The sequence below is a fragment of the Scophthalmus maximus genome, chromosome 6, assembly GCF_022379125.1.
Source record: "Scophthalmus maximus strain ysfricsl-2021 chromosome 6, ASM2237912v1, whole genome shotgun sequence".
NCBI classification, from domain to species: domain Eukaryota; kingdom Metazoa; phylum Chordata; class Actinopteri; order Pleuronectiformes; family Scophthalmidae; genus Scophthalmus; species Scophthalmus maximus.
Window position 1 is genome coordinate 17,833,574 of NC_061520.1, and position 18,569 is coordinate 17,852,142.

Below are 18,569 nucleotides of genomic sequence, written 5' to 3' on the forward strand. Positions count from 1 at the left end.
CCTGGTTATGTTGCAACTTGACAACAAAGACCTGCTTCCCGCTTCCCTGGGCTGCAGAAGGACTATTGATCACTAAACGTGACAGAAGGAGAGAAGTAACTCTTTGTTAACAGTTAACCCTTTTACATTTCGTTAAAGAGGACTGATTCTACTTCCCGATCTCATTCCTGATGTAACTTAGTGATGCTTCTCAGACAACACTAGAGGTCATCCTCATTAAATAACAGTTTGAGTAAAATAGTTCACCAACTGTGGCCATTAAGGTTAACTGCTGTAGCCACACTGTGACACCACAAAGATATTTGATATTTGAAACCATCTCTTCAATGTAGAAGAGATGGTTTTCATCCCTTTGCCAACTACAGTCTGTATGGACAAGTGAACCAAAACATGTTTAGTGGCAGACCAAAGCAGAACAGAGCTGCAGGGTTGATTCTCAGCGGAATCAGCCTTCACTATAACTGACATACAACACTAGTCATTTTATTAAATTATTGCTGAACCAAACTTTAAAAACACACTCCCAGTATCCCCACATTTCACTTCAGATGCTTCGGCATAGAAAGGAGACGTTTCAGCTGGGGGCTGCTTTCCTGTGTTTATTGGCTCCTGCAGAAGACAATATAAATCCCAGTATTTGCCTTCTGGTGTTTCTCTGCACTTCTGCACCTGCGAAATGGCGCTGTGTGCATTTTTGTTTTGAAATTCAGTCCTATTTATCCATTATTTAACCAGGAAGGTCCTATTGAGATGCAATATCTCTTCTGCCAGGGATTCCTGGTCAAGATGGGCAGCAAATATACAAACCAATATCCGATGAAAACCATAAAACACTGCAGCTATGAAAAACAGCCATAGTAGCAGTATATTAAAGTAACTCATAATGATAAATCAAAATCCTTAAATGAAAATGTGAGATATCACATCTGTCAGAAAGACGTTATGGGATGATGGGTCAGTATCGAATGGTTTGATAAAAATCAGAAAGTGAGTCCCTCCGTTTGACACTTTCATAACCCATAATCTACTTATTGAAGTTATTGAATCTCTGGAGTTATCAAGAATCTATTACACTCTTCTGAGATGCAGTTTCAGTCCTATGCTCTATGTACACGAAGGCGTAATTCAGTTTAATGGGTTGTTTCACAATCCACAGATCCAGGTCCAGGATCTTTCCAGCTCCGTGGAGTGTGTTTTCGTAACCCTGGCGACTGGGCCGGAGGGGGCGTGTCCAGGATGCTGAGGCGCTCGCTCATTGGCTGCCGGGTGTGGCGGGGAGTGGGAGCGCGCTGCCAGCTGTGAGGGGAGCAGAGCGAACAGCCGGGGAGAGAAGCACAGGGACAAAGACGCGCTGCTCCTCAGCTCATCCTCTCCAGCAGGTTGGAAAAGGGCGCACTGCTCGTTCTTTGTCGGTCAAAGTAAGTCTCTCTTTTCACCTTGAACATATTTCAGGATAGTCGGCTACTGATTGGAGGATGTTTCGCACGTGCAGGAATATGAGAAACTTTATAATTTCTGAATTCTTTTTCTTTCCCTTATGCGACCTTGCACATGAACAGGATGTACACTTATATGTTTTGCTTTGTAAAAAAGTTGTTTGCTTTTATTTGAAATCCTGTGCTTGCCTTCCAATGAAGAGTTGCACCACCAAAAGGGCTCAGCTTGATCTGAACATGAGCTACAAGAGTATTGCATTGTTAAACATTGATAACCCTTATCCAAAGTAGACGGCCATTCTTCTCATGCTACAGTATGTGTGCCTGGCCACGTAGAACTTCCAGAAGAAGCTGCAGGACTCTTCTGACTCTGCAGACATGCAGCGATGAGGGGTTTTCTTTTCTTTTCTCACTCCCTGGGAATGTTTGGATCTGGGCTGGTCTGGCTTAACAGGCACTTGATGGTTGAATTATGCTTTTCACAAACGAACAATAAACAACACAAAGGCACTGGCTCTGACTGAGAAAGCAATGAATTCATCATGTGGGCATTTTGGATTTTCCAGTTGACTTCACTATCCTCAGTTACCTTTCACTGACAGACGGCCCTCACTTGTAGTTCAGCCTTATTGTTCTTATGAAAGACTTGTTATATGGCCCTGAAGGAAGTGGGTGTGTCTCCACTGGTTTTGTAAGAAGTATCCATATCACACACAGCGCACATCCAAGAGAAGTGTGGATTTTTGTCCGACAGCTGTGTGGAGTTGACACGTGTTGATTGGACTGATGGATGATCACTGAGAAGTGACCCCCCGCTGTTGAGTCTTTCACTCTCTGTGTTGAATCAACTGTCATGCCGTGAGACGCACTGAAAGGGGGGGGACACACTTTAAAGGCCAAATTAAAGTAGCTCCTGCTGAACTTGTTCCTCTCATTTGGAAAATAAACCAGAAGCTTCACTGTGATGATCACAAGTGCTGTCTAACAGTTTATTGAGTGTGTACTCCAGGGGTGATTTTTGTAAGCCCATGAGCCAAGTTTGTTGGCTGTTACTATGACGTCAACCTGGAAAGCCCCCCCCCCCCCCCCACACTCACTTTCACTGTCCTCCTCCCCTCCCTTAACTCCAGGAACATTCCTCCCTGAGGGCTTTTGGTCCCTCCGTTTGACACTTTCATGGTTTGCCATGAAATATCGAGGCGGAGTTAACTTTCCCTCTGATCCTCAGTTGTGCAGCCTCCAGGCACAGATCAGCAGATAAATGAGAGGGGCAGTGCCCACCCTGCTGAAGCCCACATTTACTCTTCATTAGGCTGACAGAAGAAAGACAGAGAGAGGAATCCTCTTCTCAGCAACACAACCTTCATTCTCACCCAAACCTTCCCAAATTCTGCTTCCTCTCTCCCTTTCTGGCAGTCAAATGTTCCTTCCCCATTTTTTTGTGATTCTCAAACTCACACTTGTGGTTTTACAGAGGCCAGTGAGGGGTCTCTGGTAGCCTGATGACAGCCAAACCAAACTGTTCCTGCACATGTAACTGCTCACTGGCTTAAATTATGGACCAAACTCCCAAACACCACAAATTACTGTCTGCCTCCTCCTGTCTTCAGAAAACATTCACCTCTCAGTCAAACTCCTCCGTTACTAAAACCATCTTATTTCAAAATAATCAAAAGCAGTGAAGCATTATATGGCTCGACTTTGAAGCTGACGCTGTCTTGTTTTATTACTGTATCTCCCTGTAGATCCGTGGCATCATGCTGCACCCAGTTGCCCTTTACTGCGCTCTGTTCGCCGTGCTGTTCGCGCTGTGCAACGCCCAGTCAGACTCTGGCACCCCTGGGATCCAGCTACGTCTCGCCGGGGAGAAGCGGAAACACTATGAGGGCCGCGTGGAGGTTTTCTACAATGGAGAGTGGGGGACGGTGTGTGATGATGACTTCTCCATCTATGCCGCCCAAGTGGTGTGTAGAGAGCTTGGCTTCTTGGACGCAGAGGCCTGGTTGCCTTCCGCCAAGTACGGAAAAGGAGAAGGTAAGAAAATCTAGCACAGACGAGTATGTGTTGGTCTCCGAAATTTGATGTAAATGTTTTATTCCTTTGCTCAAAAACTTTGGAAGTTCAAATAAAAACCACGTTGTTCATCTAAGGTGAGGGTTATAGGTTATTAATCTCGGCAAACTGCCAGTAGGCCAACCGCACATATTCAGATGCAGTATATCTCTTCCTACTGTTTCATATGTTCCATGGTATGAGGTACACGTTTCCCCCTGTCTGACTGCTAATATCCTCAGGCACTGGTTTCCCCATTAGAGGAGACGTGAGAGACGCCAATCAGTTCATGAAGTAGGGGGGTTGAAGGGGGGTCAAGACTGGAAACAGTGGGTGTGTTAAACAGACACACACACAGACAGACAGACATAATCTCATCTCCTTTTTCTTAGTTACATATAAATTCCTACGTCACTGTAAAATAAAAAATCCCGATGATATTCCAAACTCTGTAAATGCAACAGCTGTTGGTGTTGGTGTGTGTAAGTTGGTAACAGTTAATTCAAACAGTGTCCCTTGTTAAAGGCACATGTTTTCCAACTGGGTCAGTCACAGCCAATCAGTCACTTTAACAGTGAAGTCATTAACCCGGATATTTACTTCCCAAAGCACCAGAGTCATTATAGCAATTTCAACAATTACATTCGTGCAGTAATAGACTCCATGCATGTAATGTTGCACACGGATCCTTTTTACTGAGAAGCAGTTAACAACCAGTTTGATGTATATGCATGTCCTGTCTGTGCAGAAAGGCAACTGTTTGCACTGGATTCAAGCAGTGATATAGGAATGTAAAGATGGAGGCATTTGGGGTTTGGTCAGGGTGTGCCCTTCTTGCAGTGTTTATTTAAAAATTGTACAAAAAAGACTTCTGTCACTCTGAATGTTGTAATGTGTAAGTTTCACTTACAATATGTACAGAAAAAGGATTGTGCCATTTATTGGCGATGATGAGAAGGGGTTATTCTGTTCCTGACAAATAGATGTTTAGTTAATGGGACAATCCGTTTGACTGGAGGGTTTGAAGCTGTGTGCACGTGTGTGTTTTCGTGTTGTTGGTGGAGACACATGGCTATAAAAGTGATGAAGAGCATTTTCCATTTCCTGTCATCATGATGACTGTTGAAAGAGACTGTCACATGTTTTTAATCAAAGTCTTAACTGCATAACAACATCCCTTTTGGATGCAGTGTTTTTCCCTGCCTGTTTGTTAAACAGATCCCCTTGCACCGCTATTATTTTTCACACTCATTGTACAATATCTCAAAATCCAGTTTATTCAGATGCTCTTAGGAACTCTGTGCTCTGTACAGTTTGTTAGGATTTAGATTTTTGGCTGACTGAGTTAAACTGCCAATAAAAGCTCAATTTTGGAAATGTATGGCTCCGTGCAAACTGCACTCCCTGCTCTTTTCACCGTCTTGCGAAATGAAGGTTTTAACACAGCAATCCAAAACGATTAAATCTGGCAATTCAGAATGTTTGTTTAGCCAGAGGTGTACAAGCTGGTTCTCACGTGGAATCTCTGCTGTATTTCAGCACCAGGGAACTTGACTCTTATTCTGAAAAAATGTTCCAGAGGTAATCACTTGCTGCCAGGAGGAGGCTACGTGACCGTATAACATGCAGTCACTTTCTTGGTATGATCAGGATGTTCCTCAGCTGCATGTTGAGACTGTCGGAGGAGCTGGTTTCCATGGCCACTGTTATGTGGTTTCCAAGTGTGAGCCGGCTGGTTGAGAACAGACACCTGGACAGCAGATGATCCGCTTCAGCCGTGACAACCATTTTTTGGCCAATTTTGCTCTGAAAAAATGCGTCAGGTTATGGTAGAGACCAAACACATCTCCACGTGAGTAGGTTTACTGTCTCTGTTATTGGACTTCAGTTGTAATGCTGAAATAGAGGTCAATAGGGTGTGACACATGGCTTAGACTGTCAAGGTGCAATGTTAAAAGCACTCTTTCATTTGACTTTTCAAAGGTAATCCGCCTGCTAGGGAAAGTTACGGGGACATGAAGATCATAGAGACATGTTACTCGGTATGCAGAGTGTGGCACCAGCCCGGCCAGTGCAAAGAGTTTGATATCAGATAATAAAGAATCAAAGTCACATGGTATAGCATGTCACATTTTATTTTCATTTCATGTTATTTCAAACATGGGCATGCATACTGTACAAAACAAAAGTCAAAAAGAAACATTGCAGTCAAAATGGCTGTAACTGATGATTATTGTCTCCACAAATAATCGATAATGTTACGGGGTCTACAAACTGTTTATGTTTGACCAACAGTCTAATACACAAGGTAATAAGATCAACAGAGACAAGCAATAACTCATCAAAAACTCAAACCTCCTACCAGGGTCCTCTACCAAAAAAACTTAATCTTCTTAAGAATTGGTGACAGCTCACACATATCTTTGTCCGTCTCCGTTGCAGGCCGCATCTGGCTAGACAACGTGCACTGCACTGGTGGAGAGAAGAGTCTGGCTCAGTGTGAGTCCAACGGCCTCGGAGTGTCTGACTGCAAACATTCAGAAGATGTCGGGGTGGTGTGTAACCAGAAGCGCATTCCAGGCTACAAGTTCATCCGGAACCAGGCCAATAGTGAGGAGGTGGGTTCACATTAACAAATGTCTACGCAATTAAACCTGCACACATACAGTAAATATGTGCATATACACATCTGAACTGTGTAAACGATTGCAGCCAGCTTCTAACAACATAGAAGATGTTCACAATAAATAAAAAAAGAACAGAGGACAGGCTGGGGATGAAAGAAAAACCTTATCGCAGTGCTCTGCTCCAAGGGGCATGAAGTGCAGTGTTCTTCAAATCCTGCGATCACTCCAGACAGAGTATGTGAATTGTCTGTCGATCAGAAGAGGAACAATAATTTGCTGCATCAAAACACATTGTTCAGGCTTATCATTGTAAAGCGATGTAACATGTCCTTAACAAAATACCAAATATACATCATCCATTTGTGGTTTTGGTGCACATGAATAACTTTCACACTTTTGCTCCAAACATAATGAAAACTGAAAACCTGCGCACAGGTCAGGATTGTGTTGCATTCGTTAATCTACCACTAAATTTGTGGTAGTCTTTCCCAAGTTTTTAGTAATTACAAACTACTTCCAAACCAGTGATGACCGAAATCAGGTTGCACCAACACAACTGATGAGATGTCTTAGCCTGTAAATACTAGTGAAGTGATTGATAGATAACATAGATAATACCGTCCAATAAAAACTGTAACGAGTTTCATAAATAAAAATACAGTTTTAAGAGAACAAAAAATATATTAAACTAACTAACTTGTGTTTGTGACTTCATAATTTATTATGAAATGTTTTTGTATCGACTCTTTTACTCCCATCTTTTAGTTAATATATTATCAAGCTGACGTTATTTTGTTAGTTAAGATAGATAGCTAGCTATACAAGTTACAGCCGGCAGTTTGTAGGTATAAATGTTCTGTAACAACTAGTGTCTATATATGAAGTAGTATGTGTGCAATTCATTTTAATGGAGTGATGAGTAAATCTCCGTGAAAAACACTTATTATGCAGTTCTTAATTAATAACCAAAGTTATTCCGAACAGCTGTTGAAACTGGCTCCAGTACTTTATGATCTGTATGATTGAATGGAAACAACTCATACGGCCTTATGGTTACTGAATCGGCATGTCTGGACAAAATGAGCCGGCAGTCCCTCCGTGCAGGTAGTCACATCTGCGCTGACATCAGGCCAGTGAAATGATCCACTAGTCAGCGAATAATGGCGTATTATGTTGAGCTGTCCACGCCACCCTTTTTTTGCACTAATGACTTTGCCAGGCTGCTATTAGTCCACCCCGGCCCCTCACCAGGCCCCCGCTGCGCAGCCGGGGAGATTTTTAGATATGACTCAGAGAGGAGGAAGACCATCCTGTCTCGCTGCACAGAACGCCTCTGTGCCGGATGGAAAGTCAGTGTGGGTTTGTGGATGTGACTGGGAGCACGGGAGGGAGAGAGGAAGATAGAGACATTCCTTCTGCTTGTCTGAGAACAAGTTATTGAGAATCACTGCCACGGAGCGGTCCTACCTGACAGATAGGAAGCAACATTTGTTTGGCAGCTTCAGACAGTCGTTGTTCTGACACTGTGTCACTGCCTTCATGTGGGGCAGCAACAGAGTCCATACTAGATGCAGGGCGGTACATTTTGCTGTGTTACCCTTCTCTTTACATCAGCCAGAAGTGAGACTGAGGTCACCTGAAACAACTTGTGTATCCTTCTCATTCCTAGCTGAGTCATGGGAATGAAGGAATACATGAAAGGGCTACTGAACCTTATTCACAGTTTTTCTTATTTTTACAGGACGTGTATATAAGCAGCACCCTCTTGTTCCTTATGTGCCGTGTGTATTTAGGGTCTCTGGGGCGTCACTTCAGTTCAGTCCCCCACCCTGTAAATATTTCCTAGGTCTGTCTGAAGTCATACACCTCTTCAGCCGTGCCTGAGCTGACGTCAGCAATGGGCAGCACTGTTCCTTCAATCTGTTCATTCACAGCATGAATTGACATTCTGTGCTCTATCTGGAAAGTTAACACCCTCACCACGGGTGTACTACAGTCTGAGTAAAGTCAAATCATTTTTGATGCGATTAAAGTTAAGATATGAATTTGAGTCACATCATTTGAATCACCAGCTACTTCCATCAGTAGGTGTCGGGTAGTTTTTAAGTATTTCAGGGTAAATGTACAGGTCACAAAGTTGCTTCAAAGTGTAATTATTTTGTTTTTGTGAGGGATACACCATGAGACTACATCGCAGTGTATGGGAATATGTGAAGATAAGACCATAACAGCTCACTCTGGCAAGTTCAGCTTCCACCACAAATGATAGTCTACCGAAAGCATCGGTCTGTCATTAATGGAAACAGAAGCTTCCGCTGGAAAAAGTTGCACGTCTTGAATCGTATCGGTCAATAAACGTGTTTAATCCTATAATATAGTTGTAGGGAATAAGCAAAATATAGCGTGTAATGATTGTTCTTCTCACATCCTGTCAGAGCCTCATATGACCTCTGTAAAAATCCGTCTGCTACTGATCTGACCTCTGGAGATTCTTCAACCTTTCTCAGCTGGTTATGTAATGCTTTAACACAACAACACACCATACATTCCTAAGTGATAAATAAGTTATCTTCATTATTTTAACATGCAGCATCTAATTCTACAACTACACCGCCTGGAGTCTATTTGACCATGCACAATGACTTTTTCATTTTAATTCTAACCCGGCACAGTTGATTTATTTAGCAGCACGTGTTTGTGTCTCGCAGAAGTCTGAGTCTTTCAGTAAACAAGGCGGCTCACGTTTGACGGCAGAGCCAGACACTGGAATGACAGGAAACTTTGTTTATGTGTCAGTGGCTTTTGAACTAACGCAGATATTTTTTCCGGCTGTTGTTCATGTGGGAAGGGAACGTGTCATAGTGTCTCATTTGCTAGAGGTTGTCTGAAATGCAAAGTCTGTATATGTCAGATGTTTACGAGAGAGTGTGGCGTGTCATTTAAGCATAATTATTGGTTCATGGTTATATTTGATTGCAGATGTTTATGACTGTGTTTTTTCCAAGAGATTGGCATTGTTGTTTACGAGTGCATAATACATTGTCCCCTGCAGAAGAGACATTTCCAGTGGGAGCTCACATAAGCCAAGAACATTGGCAATTTTTCATGTGAAGAGATCACCCACTGCTGCCTGCAGAGCCTCGCACATCATTATAACCACATGGCAAATCTCGATGAGTTCATCTTCAGTCTTCTTCAGTGAGGGAAGAGAAAACATTGGCTCAGCATTGGCCGCTACCGATGCCCGGTAGACCATTTAGTGTGTTTACTTCGACCAAACACTTGGATCTTAAATCAACACGAAGATATCAGGAGCCAGTTGTAATAACACAATGCAGCGGTTAAAAGGCGCTTGATCCTTTGCGAGGCAGCGGCTGCGCTTCTCCATCGAGGCGTGCTGGTGTCCCCTTACAAGGATTTCAGCTCTGCACATTCTGTGCTATAGGGCAAAAAGGAAACCCGAGCCCAAGTTGGATTCGCCTCCACGTTATGTATGCAAGGGGCTCGCGAGGAGGACGCTGATCGAAGGGAGAAAAGGCTGATGCATGTCAGGGGGGCGGAGACAGTTTCTCTCTCTCGTGCACAGAGCTGCAGACAGATCTACCACATGTTCAACAGCTGGATCCCACTGTGGCCTCAGCTCTGCTCTCGACTGCACAGTGCTCAAAGTCTAGACCATTATTCTAGGGAGATGTGAATTATTGTATGTGCGCTGCATATACTTTATCTATATACTTTAAGTATAGATATTACACAAATTAAGCTTTTCAGCTATGCTACAGGTACTGATGAATCACTTAAAATAATGCCTCTGCTTCTTTAGTGCAGCAAACACTTTTATTAAGTTCCCAATCCACAAAGTGGATGTGCTGTTTCAACATTCCAGTACATATCGTTTAAACTTAAAGGAATAGTTTGACTTTTTGGAAAATATACTCATCATCAAGTCTGTCTATGAAGTTACAATCAGCATCAAAGTTGGTATGGTAGCCTGGCTCTGTTTGACTGTACCAAACTCTGCCTGTTGGCACCTCTCAAGCTCCTTTTAACGCATTATATCTCATTAACTTAATCTATACAATGACTTAAGAGTGAAAATGGCAACTTGTGGTTTAATAGGAGGTTATACTGGACCACGGACTATTTTTGCTGTCTGTCTGCAGTGAGCTTGTCGTCTGAGTCCAGGGAGTAACTGTCTTCCAATCGGAAAAATAAAATGAGCATGGGGACTGTTGTTTTTACATTTTTTCTGTTTAAATACTAAACAAGCAAGATGGAACATGTGAGAGAGTTTCAGAAGTGCTGTCTGGGGGATTTTTGTTGTCGACCTTTGGATGCAACCCAGCATGCCGTTCCTCCCGCTGCGAATCTAAATGACGCATCTCTTTAGGCTATTGCTTCATATTTGATGTAAAATAAAAAGAGAGTCGTACGCTATCAATTGTCTCATCAAACTCTCAACGAGAAAACAAATAAGCATCCAAATTTCCCAAATTAAACTAACTTGTTGAGCAATTTGAAATCAGCCAGTTTCAGTTTCTGGACAATAACATACATAAAAAAGAAGAACAATCATCCTCTAATATATGAACAGTATTGCATTAAACTGCTTTAATTTGATTAATATGCACTCAAAGGTCATGCTGTAAATCTGCCTACATTTTTTAGTTATGAAATAGTGGTCATTTGGAAATTTTGGTTGATATGTATATATGAGTGTGTGTAGTCTTCATGTAGGAATGATTCTCTTTCATTGCCAAGATGGGACCAGGGCACTTTAATAGATATTCCAGATTCTTTCTCTCTCTCTCTCTCTCTCTCTCTCTCTCTCTCTCTCTCTCTCTCTCTCTCTCTCTCTCTCTCTCTCTCTCACACACACACACACACACTTCCTCTGTCAAGTGAGGCAGGCAGACTGGAGGCCGGTGAGGCAGAAAGTGGGGTGGGGTCGATGTGAAAGTCATTTCAAAGAGCCTTGCTGTTCCCCTGCTTTTTCATCTAAACTGTAGCGTGATTATCCTCCATACTTGCCAAGTTTGGTTAGGTGGGCCGGGCAGTGGATGGGGGTCTGCTGGCACGTGCAGAGGAACGTGCAGCAGGGTGGGAAAGCTGAGTGAAACGGAAGAGTAGTGGAAGCATTAGTCAGAGACTGGCTAGACCACAGTCTCATGTTCGCACATCTACATTCAGAGGGGGTCCTGGTCTGAAAAACAAGTCTGCTTTCCAAGTGGAAAGGTTTCAGTGACGGTCAAAGCTGGCTAAATACAGAATGTTTTCTTTTTTCTTAGACGCCACTTACAAACAAGAACAAGAATGTCAGTCTGTATTTGAACAGGATGAAAAGTATTCGGGGGAAAATCCACAGAATGAATGAATCACTACTGTATCACAGCCTTGGAGTGACTGTAAGGATGAGGAAATCTAATAGAAATGTCCCGGTGGGAATTAACCTCAGTATGACCTGCAGTATGGAAGGGTTACTGTCCCTGCATATCATATTTGGACATATAAAGTTCACACTGATCCTAATGATACACCGTCAAATGTCCTATTCAAAAAGGAATAAATAGTTCCACATTTTGATAAATAACTTCATCCACTTTCTTGCTGAGGATTGAGATGTTCAGTAACACTCTCATCCCTGAACAGTAAATAATAAGCTACCACCATGGGTGATTTAGGTAACAGTAAAGACAGGAAACGGGGAGATGGCCTCCTGTCTCAGTCCACAGATAACAAGATCCACCTACCAGCACCTACAAATCATACAAATTAAAATGTTACTACCTTCGTTAAACTTGAACAGCACCTTTGGACAGAGCCAGACTTTATGCTGAACTAAGATAACCATCAGCTGGCTGTAGCCTCAACTTTATCACGTGGTGTCAGACCTCCTCATCTAAAGCTCTCAGCAAGAAACTATTAATACCCATAATGTGAAACTGGGTTTCATGGTACAGTTTTGATATTATAAAGTTTCACTGCTTTCTTGTCATATAATATAGAACTCTTTATCATGTTTTTTATTATGTAGTAATCATTTTCCTGCGTTGTTTAAAAGAAGAGTTTGGGCCTGGACCTTTTTCTGGGTTTATGTCTGGCTGTCAGGGTTTTGGGGGGGAAACGCCTGGACTGATCACAGCTGTGGGTATCTGTCCACTCGAGTCTCACACGTTCTCATGGCCCGTTTCCGCCGTCTGAGCCAAATACAACACTGTTCAGACCCTTCTCCGTGCCCCATTTCATACTCTCCTCGTGCCCCTCTGCCCTGTCTGGTATTTTAACCTTCACACCTGGCTTCACTTGTACTGTGGTTTTTACTGTATAATTTCTTGTTCTGTATCAGGTGAACTTTAGTTGAGCCATGGTTTTAATTTGTCTTTGTTTCTCTTTGTTATTACACGTTGTTAACCATCTTCATGGTTTAAATTTTAATAGCACAATTAATAATCTGTACATCATTATCATCTCGCTTTGAAATTGAAACTAAGTAAATCAAAGCACAGATATACTGTAGGTCAGATCCCTGATCATGATCACGTCTCCTCACCCTCACATCCTGCTGGGCACTAATGGAAAACACAGTCATCAGTCAGTCAGTCAGTCATGGCCAGCAGGAATCTCCTCATGAGAGAGTGTTTCTTTTCCCAACTGCTGCGGTCAGTGGCAGTGCTGGGGTCACTGTAGAAACAGTCTGACTTCGCCTTGGCTCCTCCTGCACTGCAGTCTTTAGTGTTCAGAGGAGTCTTGAACATTCCTTCAGGCTGATGCCATCTCAGGAAACCACCCTCTGGGCAAGCATTTAGTATTTCTGGGAGACACGCCTGAATGATTTTTTTTTTAAAGAAGCTCCTGTTATGAATTTACTGAGATCAGCGTTTGCATACCACAAAGTAGCTCAGAGTTTTGGCTCTTTTTGGCACCCACAGTGTAACCTCACACCCAGCCAGGGACAAACGGCAGCATTTGGCCAAAGGGAGGAAATAAACAATGGCCCTTTAGGTAGCTGTTTCCCCATAAAGCCCCAGAGGTCAAAGGTTACCATTCCTTTCTGATTTAGGGGTCTTCAGGACACGTGATGCTAACTATGTTTGGTGACCCTCTGCCTGACCAACTGGCTTTACAGCCCTTAATAATAGTGTGCGGACCACCCGCAGTCACTCCTCTCAACCTGAACCCTGTCAGCCACTCAGCTCACCGCGGCTTCTTTCTTCAACCTCTCTTTATTTTGAAATGAGACCAATTCTGGTTTTATTTTTAACCTTTCCTGTCTCTCTTTTTTAATCACACATGGCATTCAAGATGCAAGATGAGAAGTCTTTGAAGAGATATTTGGCTTATATTCTCTCTCCATATGTCCCCCTAAGGGACGTGACTGGTATTTGTCCTGTTGTGCTCTTCTGGTTTGTTTCAGCTTCTTGATTTCAAGGTTGCAACAGAGAAAAAATAATGACAATGATGTATTTCTGTTCATTTGATAACACAGCAACAAGAATGAAACACCAGTACATTACCAGTCATTGCCTTTACGTTTTTGTGGTGTAGGCAAAACACAGATCTCGGTTGTGATGTAAGCTGTCAACGATCTCCCCACCAGCTCTTAAATCTCCACACTAAATCCTAAAATGCAGCGAAGATGGAGGAAAAATTCCAGACATTCACTCGACTTGCTAGGGCCTCTCACCAACACTTAACACGTTTACACAAAGATCTCATTGCCAGCGTTTTCAAGTTAACAGTGCGATTTATTTTATTTTTTTCTGAAACACACATAGGCTGTATAGTATTTATAATATATCAAGTGGAACAGTGTATGTGAAGTCCAGAGTATAGATTAAACCAACTACATCCCGTTAATACTATCCTTGTCTCCTAGAAATCTTCAATTCATTCACTTTATTTATTATATAATCGTGTTTCTAAAGCAATGGAACTATGACAGTATAGTTTATGGAAACATTAAGGTAGATTTCAGTAAGTTGGACGTAAGGTAGCACTGCAAGTTCTTGGAAACACTTCAGGGGGAATTACAGAGAAAGACTCCATTGGAACATGATATGCATGGGAGTGCAGATATTTCAGCATGGGAATACAAAGAATGTTCTTGGGCTCCATCTGTTTGAGTTGAAATGTGAAGCATGAAACAAAGGATTCTAGTCAAATTCATCACTTGAGACTGCTGATGATGAAGGATGGTTTCAAGTAAAAATAATCATCTGTTTTCTTGTTACAACTTCTCAATAGTTTTATATTTTCCACCATGAATATCTTTCAGTTTTTCACTTTTTTAAAGTCCATCATTCCCTTATCCCCCATTGATTTTATTTGTAAAGGTGGGAAATATTTAATATATTAACTAAAACTAAAACTCTGAAGTGACACAGTCTAATAAAACGCTGTTAGCACCGCTTTAACGCAGGTTGACCTGTGTATTGTCTTTGATGATGGTTTTTTTTTAGTCTAAGGCAACAATGAATTGGATGTCATCACTTTTTAAACCTTAACTATTTATTTGCGTGTTCATTTTTAATTTAAATACAATTTGAATGTGTTTTTTAATTGTTGTTACCCGTAATATCGAGGGCAGTGATGGACCATCCTTGTGTCTGTGTCTCAGAGTGTGACAGTGCAGGTGGAGGATGTGAGGATCAGGGCCACGTATTCTCACAGGAAAAGGATTCCCGTCACCGAGGGGTTTTTGGAGGTGAAAGACGGCGGCAAGTGGCGACAGATCTGTAACGAAGAGTGGACGCCGATGAACAGCAGGGTCATCTGTGGCATGTACGGCTTCCCTGTTGAGAAACGCTTCAATCACCGACCCTACAAGTGAGTAATGGGGCCAGCGGCAGGGTTTAAATAAGGCCAATTAGATATAATGAAAGTCTTCACATGAGTTTAACTCCAACATAAACATATAGCTTTTTGCCGAGTTAACTGCGTTTTAGGGGAATGGGAATATAGCAGTGTTACATACAGTATATAAAGAATCCTTTTTAGATTCGCACCTGTGTGAAAAGCATGTTGTCATTTGAGGTGCACCACACGTTCCTTTATAATGCAAACATCTTCACGTGTTAAAAATACTGCATTTCCTGCCGGTGCTTTTGAGGTCTGCGTCTATTGTACCACACCAGACTGATGTTAGGAAGCGTTGCATAGCCAAGTTGTTTACAGTGGTCATCAGTCAACCCTTCATCCACTCTCCACCGTGAGATTAAACAGACTCGGGCCTGGGGATTCTTGAAAAGAGGATAAACACTGCCTCAGGAAGTCTTAGGGGATGAAGGCAGGTCCTTGCTGGGAAACGACTGAGTGCAGCGCGCTGTGAAACAGTGGCTCCTTTTGACTACGTCCTAATGAGGCCGCCCCGATCAGGGTTCTTGGGACTGATCACAATCCCTTTATCACCTCTCTGCAGATCACACGACCTTCAAATGTCCGATGAGGTTTGTGGTGTTCAAATAGAGTAATTGTCTCGGAAGTCTTGTCATCTAATCTGTTTTTTTCTGTTCAGCCTTTTTTTTTGAGACAGCCATTAAAACTAATCAGAACGAATACGGGCCAAGAACAGTTGGTGGCTGATGGATCAGAGCAAACTTATTGTCTCATTGTTTCCCCCTGAGCATGAGTGATAACATTCTACCATCCTAAAATGTCACAATCAATAAGTAGCTGATCACAAAGCCAGCGACTTCCTACAACACTTTGTGTCTCGTAAATTTTTATAAGTGAACATGAGAACTGTAGTTCAAAATAAAGCAGATGCTCACTGCACATGAGAAAATAATCAGATGAGCACATCTGGTGATACATGAAGGAGAAGGACATGTTTCTCTCTTGGCTCTCTCAGCCTGAGGTATAAATCAAATTATCAAACTTGTTTTTAATAAGAAATTGTCTACCTGCCCTTTTAATGGATGTTGTGTGAAGTTCACACACACAAAATAGGGCGTAGGTTTATGTTTTCATAACTAGAGTGTTATCTGTTCCCAATGTTAGCTGGGATTGGCTCCAGCCCCCCTGCGACCCATAAATGGATAAAGCGGTAGACGATGGATGGATGGATGAGTGTTCTTTATTCATCATTCATTATGCCAATAATCAGAAATATATTTATTCACAAACACTTATTCACAAGTCAATGAGATTGACATGAGATCATGTATCTCGTGATGAGGTTTGCATCTGGATCTTCTAATCTTTCCGCCTTCATGAAGGCAAAGAAGGTGACGTGATTAAAAATGTTTTTTTTATAGTTCTGGCTGATACAACCTCATCTGATTTGATGCTAATCTTCAAATCGGCAATGACCACCTCATCATTCAGGAATCAGAAAGTTTGTGTGGCCTCATGTGGTTCACTGTTTTACAGAGGTGAAATATTCAACCTTTCATCTTTCAACAACAACAAAACACTGTTTTATTCCCCAAAATGTGCCCATAACAGTCCAACAAAATGAGTGAAATTTGGTATTTCATCAAATATCTCAAATTGTGCTTGTATTCAAATGGAGTTGAAGCTTCATTCTGTTTATAGCATCTGGATAAGCTATAAGAACTGAAAGGCTGTAAATGTAGCTCACTGGTTTCATTACATGGTCTGCCTCTTCCAAGGCTCAGGCCTCTTCAAGATCCACTGTTATTGGTTTCCTCAGTGACTTGACAAAAGTTTGGGGTCATGAGAATGGAAAGGTACTTTCCCACAACAATATCTCCATTGTGCTTCGCAGCATGGATGGGCATTGTCGAATCGTTGAATCCCTCACACAAGTAAATCTCATAAAACTGCTGCTTAATATTTAAGTGTGAGAAGGAGCAATAAAATATTTTATGTGCTCTCCAACATGTCAGAAGCTATTTGTTAAAGTTTGTGACTAAGGCTGAGCTCTTTAGCGGAACACGGAGGCTGAGATCAAGGTTGCAGATAAAAAGCGATACTGCAAGAGTTGATCTAGGTGATCTGTCAAACCAGGGGTAGAAGGAGTTCTATTTTCCAGCGAGGCCTTTGAGCGAGAGCAAGTAGTGGATCCTGAACAAAGGAGAGACAAAGGTTAGGGGCCAAGAGGGTAGACAAAAAAACAGTCCAAAACAGTCGAGATCAAGCAAATCGGCCAAAGTATTAATATCACAGGGTATCCAATAATCTGGCAGAGTACGCGTGTTTGTGCCCGCCCTTAAATCCCACAGCAGGTGAGAGTTGATTGAGATACAGGTGACAGAATGAGTTGGCGAGAGAAGAGGGAACTGGCAGCCCTGCGCAGCCGCGAGCACACTGTCAAAAACCAGGGCAGGGCAGGGAATCCAGGAAGTAGTCCAAGAAGGGTTCACAATCCTAACACCGTGCTGTCGATGAACGCTGCTGCAAACCGATCTCCGAACCAATCTGCTGTTTTCTTTGTTCACGGGAGGTGTTTTCATTCCTGTGAATTTCAGGAACTTAGTTGATATAGAAACTGCCTCACAGGGATGTTACATCATCGTTAGCAATCAACCCTTCTGATCAGCCTCACGTGAATCTCAAGAGTCCCGCGCGGCTCAGTGGGTGACGACAACGTGTTCGATGTCAGATTCTATCACCAGCACTCGAACGTACAAAGTTCAACACTTTTCAAAACAATCTTTGCAGCGGCATTACCATGTGACGATGAGATGACATTAAATAACAAAGACTGACTAAATGCTGACGGTGATGGATTGTGTCTCTGAAGCATGATTCAAGACGTCTGCAGGTTTTAGCTTGAACACATACCTATGAGAGGCTAAAACAGTTGGCAGCTGAACACAAATGACCACTAATAATGTACAGTGTAAACCATGTGCAAAAAACTATGTTTCATGGCCCTGTCATTTTATTACTCCTCAGATTGCTGGCCAACCGTCGTAAGAAGAACTACTGGGGTTATTCGGTCAACTGCACAGGCAACGAGTCCAACTTGTCCGACTGTAAACTGGGCAGGGAGATAGAGCTGAAGGGCAACAGCACCTGTGAACAGGGCATGCCTGTCGTGGTCAGCTGTGTGCCTGGACGTGCCTTCGCTCCCAGCGTCAGCATCGGCTTCAGGAAGGCCTACAGGGTGGAGGTAGGTCAGAGAACAACTGTAAACCGCCAGTTTGTGGCACCATATGGCTGATGTTGTCACGTGTCAAGGAGCAGGACCCAAATGCAGAGTGCAAAAAGTAGTAATTTAATAAATAGAAAAGAAAACAAACTTACAAATTCCCAAAGTAAAACAAAAAACAACAAAAAGCACAGAGACTGAACAGACACAAGGGGGGCGGGGCTAATTGAACACAGGTGAGACACATGAGGAACAGGTGCAGACAATCACAGGGGCAGGTGACACCAGAAACAAGACACAGAAAAGGAAGTGAAGCAACACAGGGAAAGGGACTTCAAAATAAAACAGGAAACTCAAGAAAACACAAACACAGGATAACAATGGTAACTTAACCAA

General features: G+C 42.5%; 1 protein-coding gene across 1 annotated transcript in view; it reads left to right on the forward strand.

Moving 5' to 3' along the window:
• Positions 1 to 1,294: 1,294 nt before the first annotated feature.
• The window catches only part of loxl2a (lysyl oxidase-like 2a), a 28,790-nt gene continuing 11,515 nt past the window's right edge, over positions 1,295 to 18,569 (forward strand). The window contains exons 1-5 of the mRNA XM_035631128.2: positions 1,295 to 1,418; positions 3,182 to 3,470; positions 5,931 to 6,106; positions 14,733 to 14,941; positions 17,978 to 18,194. Coding sequence (XP_035487021.2) covers positions 3,194 to 3,470; positions 5,931 to 6,106; positions 14,733 to 14,941; positions 17,978 to 18,194 — 879 coding nt within the window. The 5' untranslated portion in view covers positions 1,295 to 1,418; positions 3,182 to 3,193. The remainder of the gene's footprint in view (positions 1,419 to 3,181; positions 3,471 to 5,930; positions 6,107 to 14,732; positions 14,942 to 17,977; positions 18,195 to 18,569) is intronic.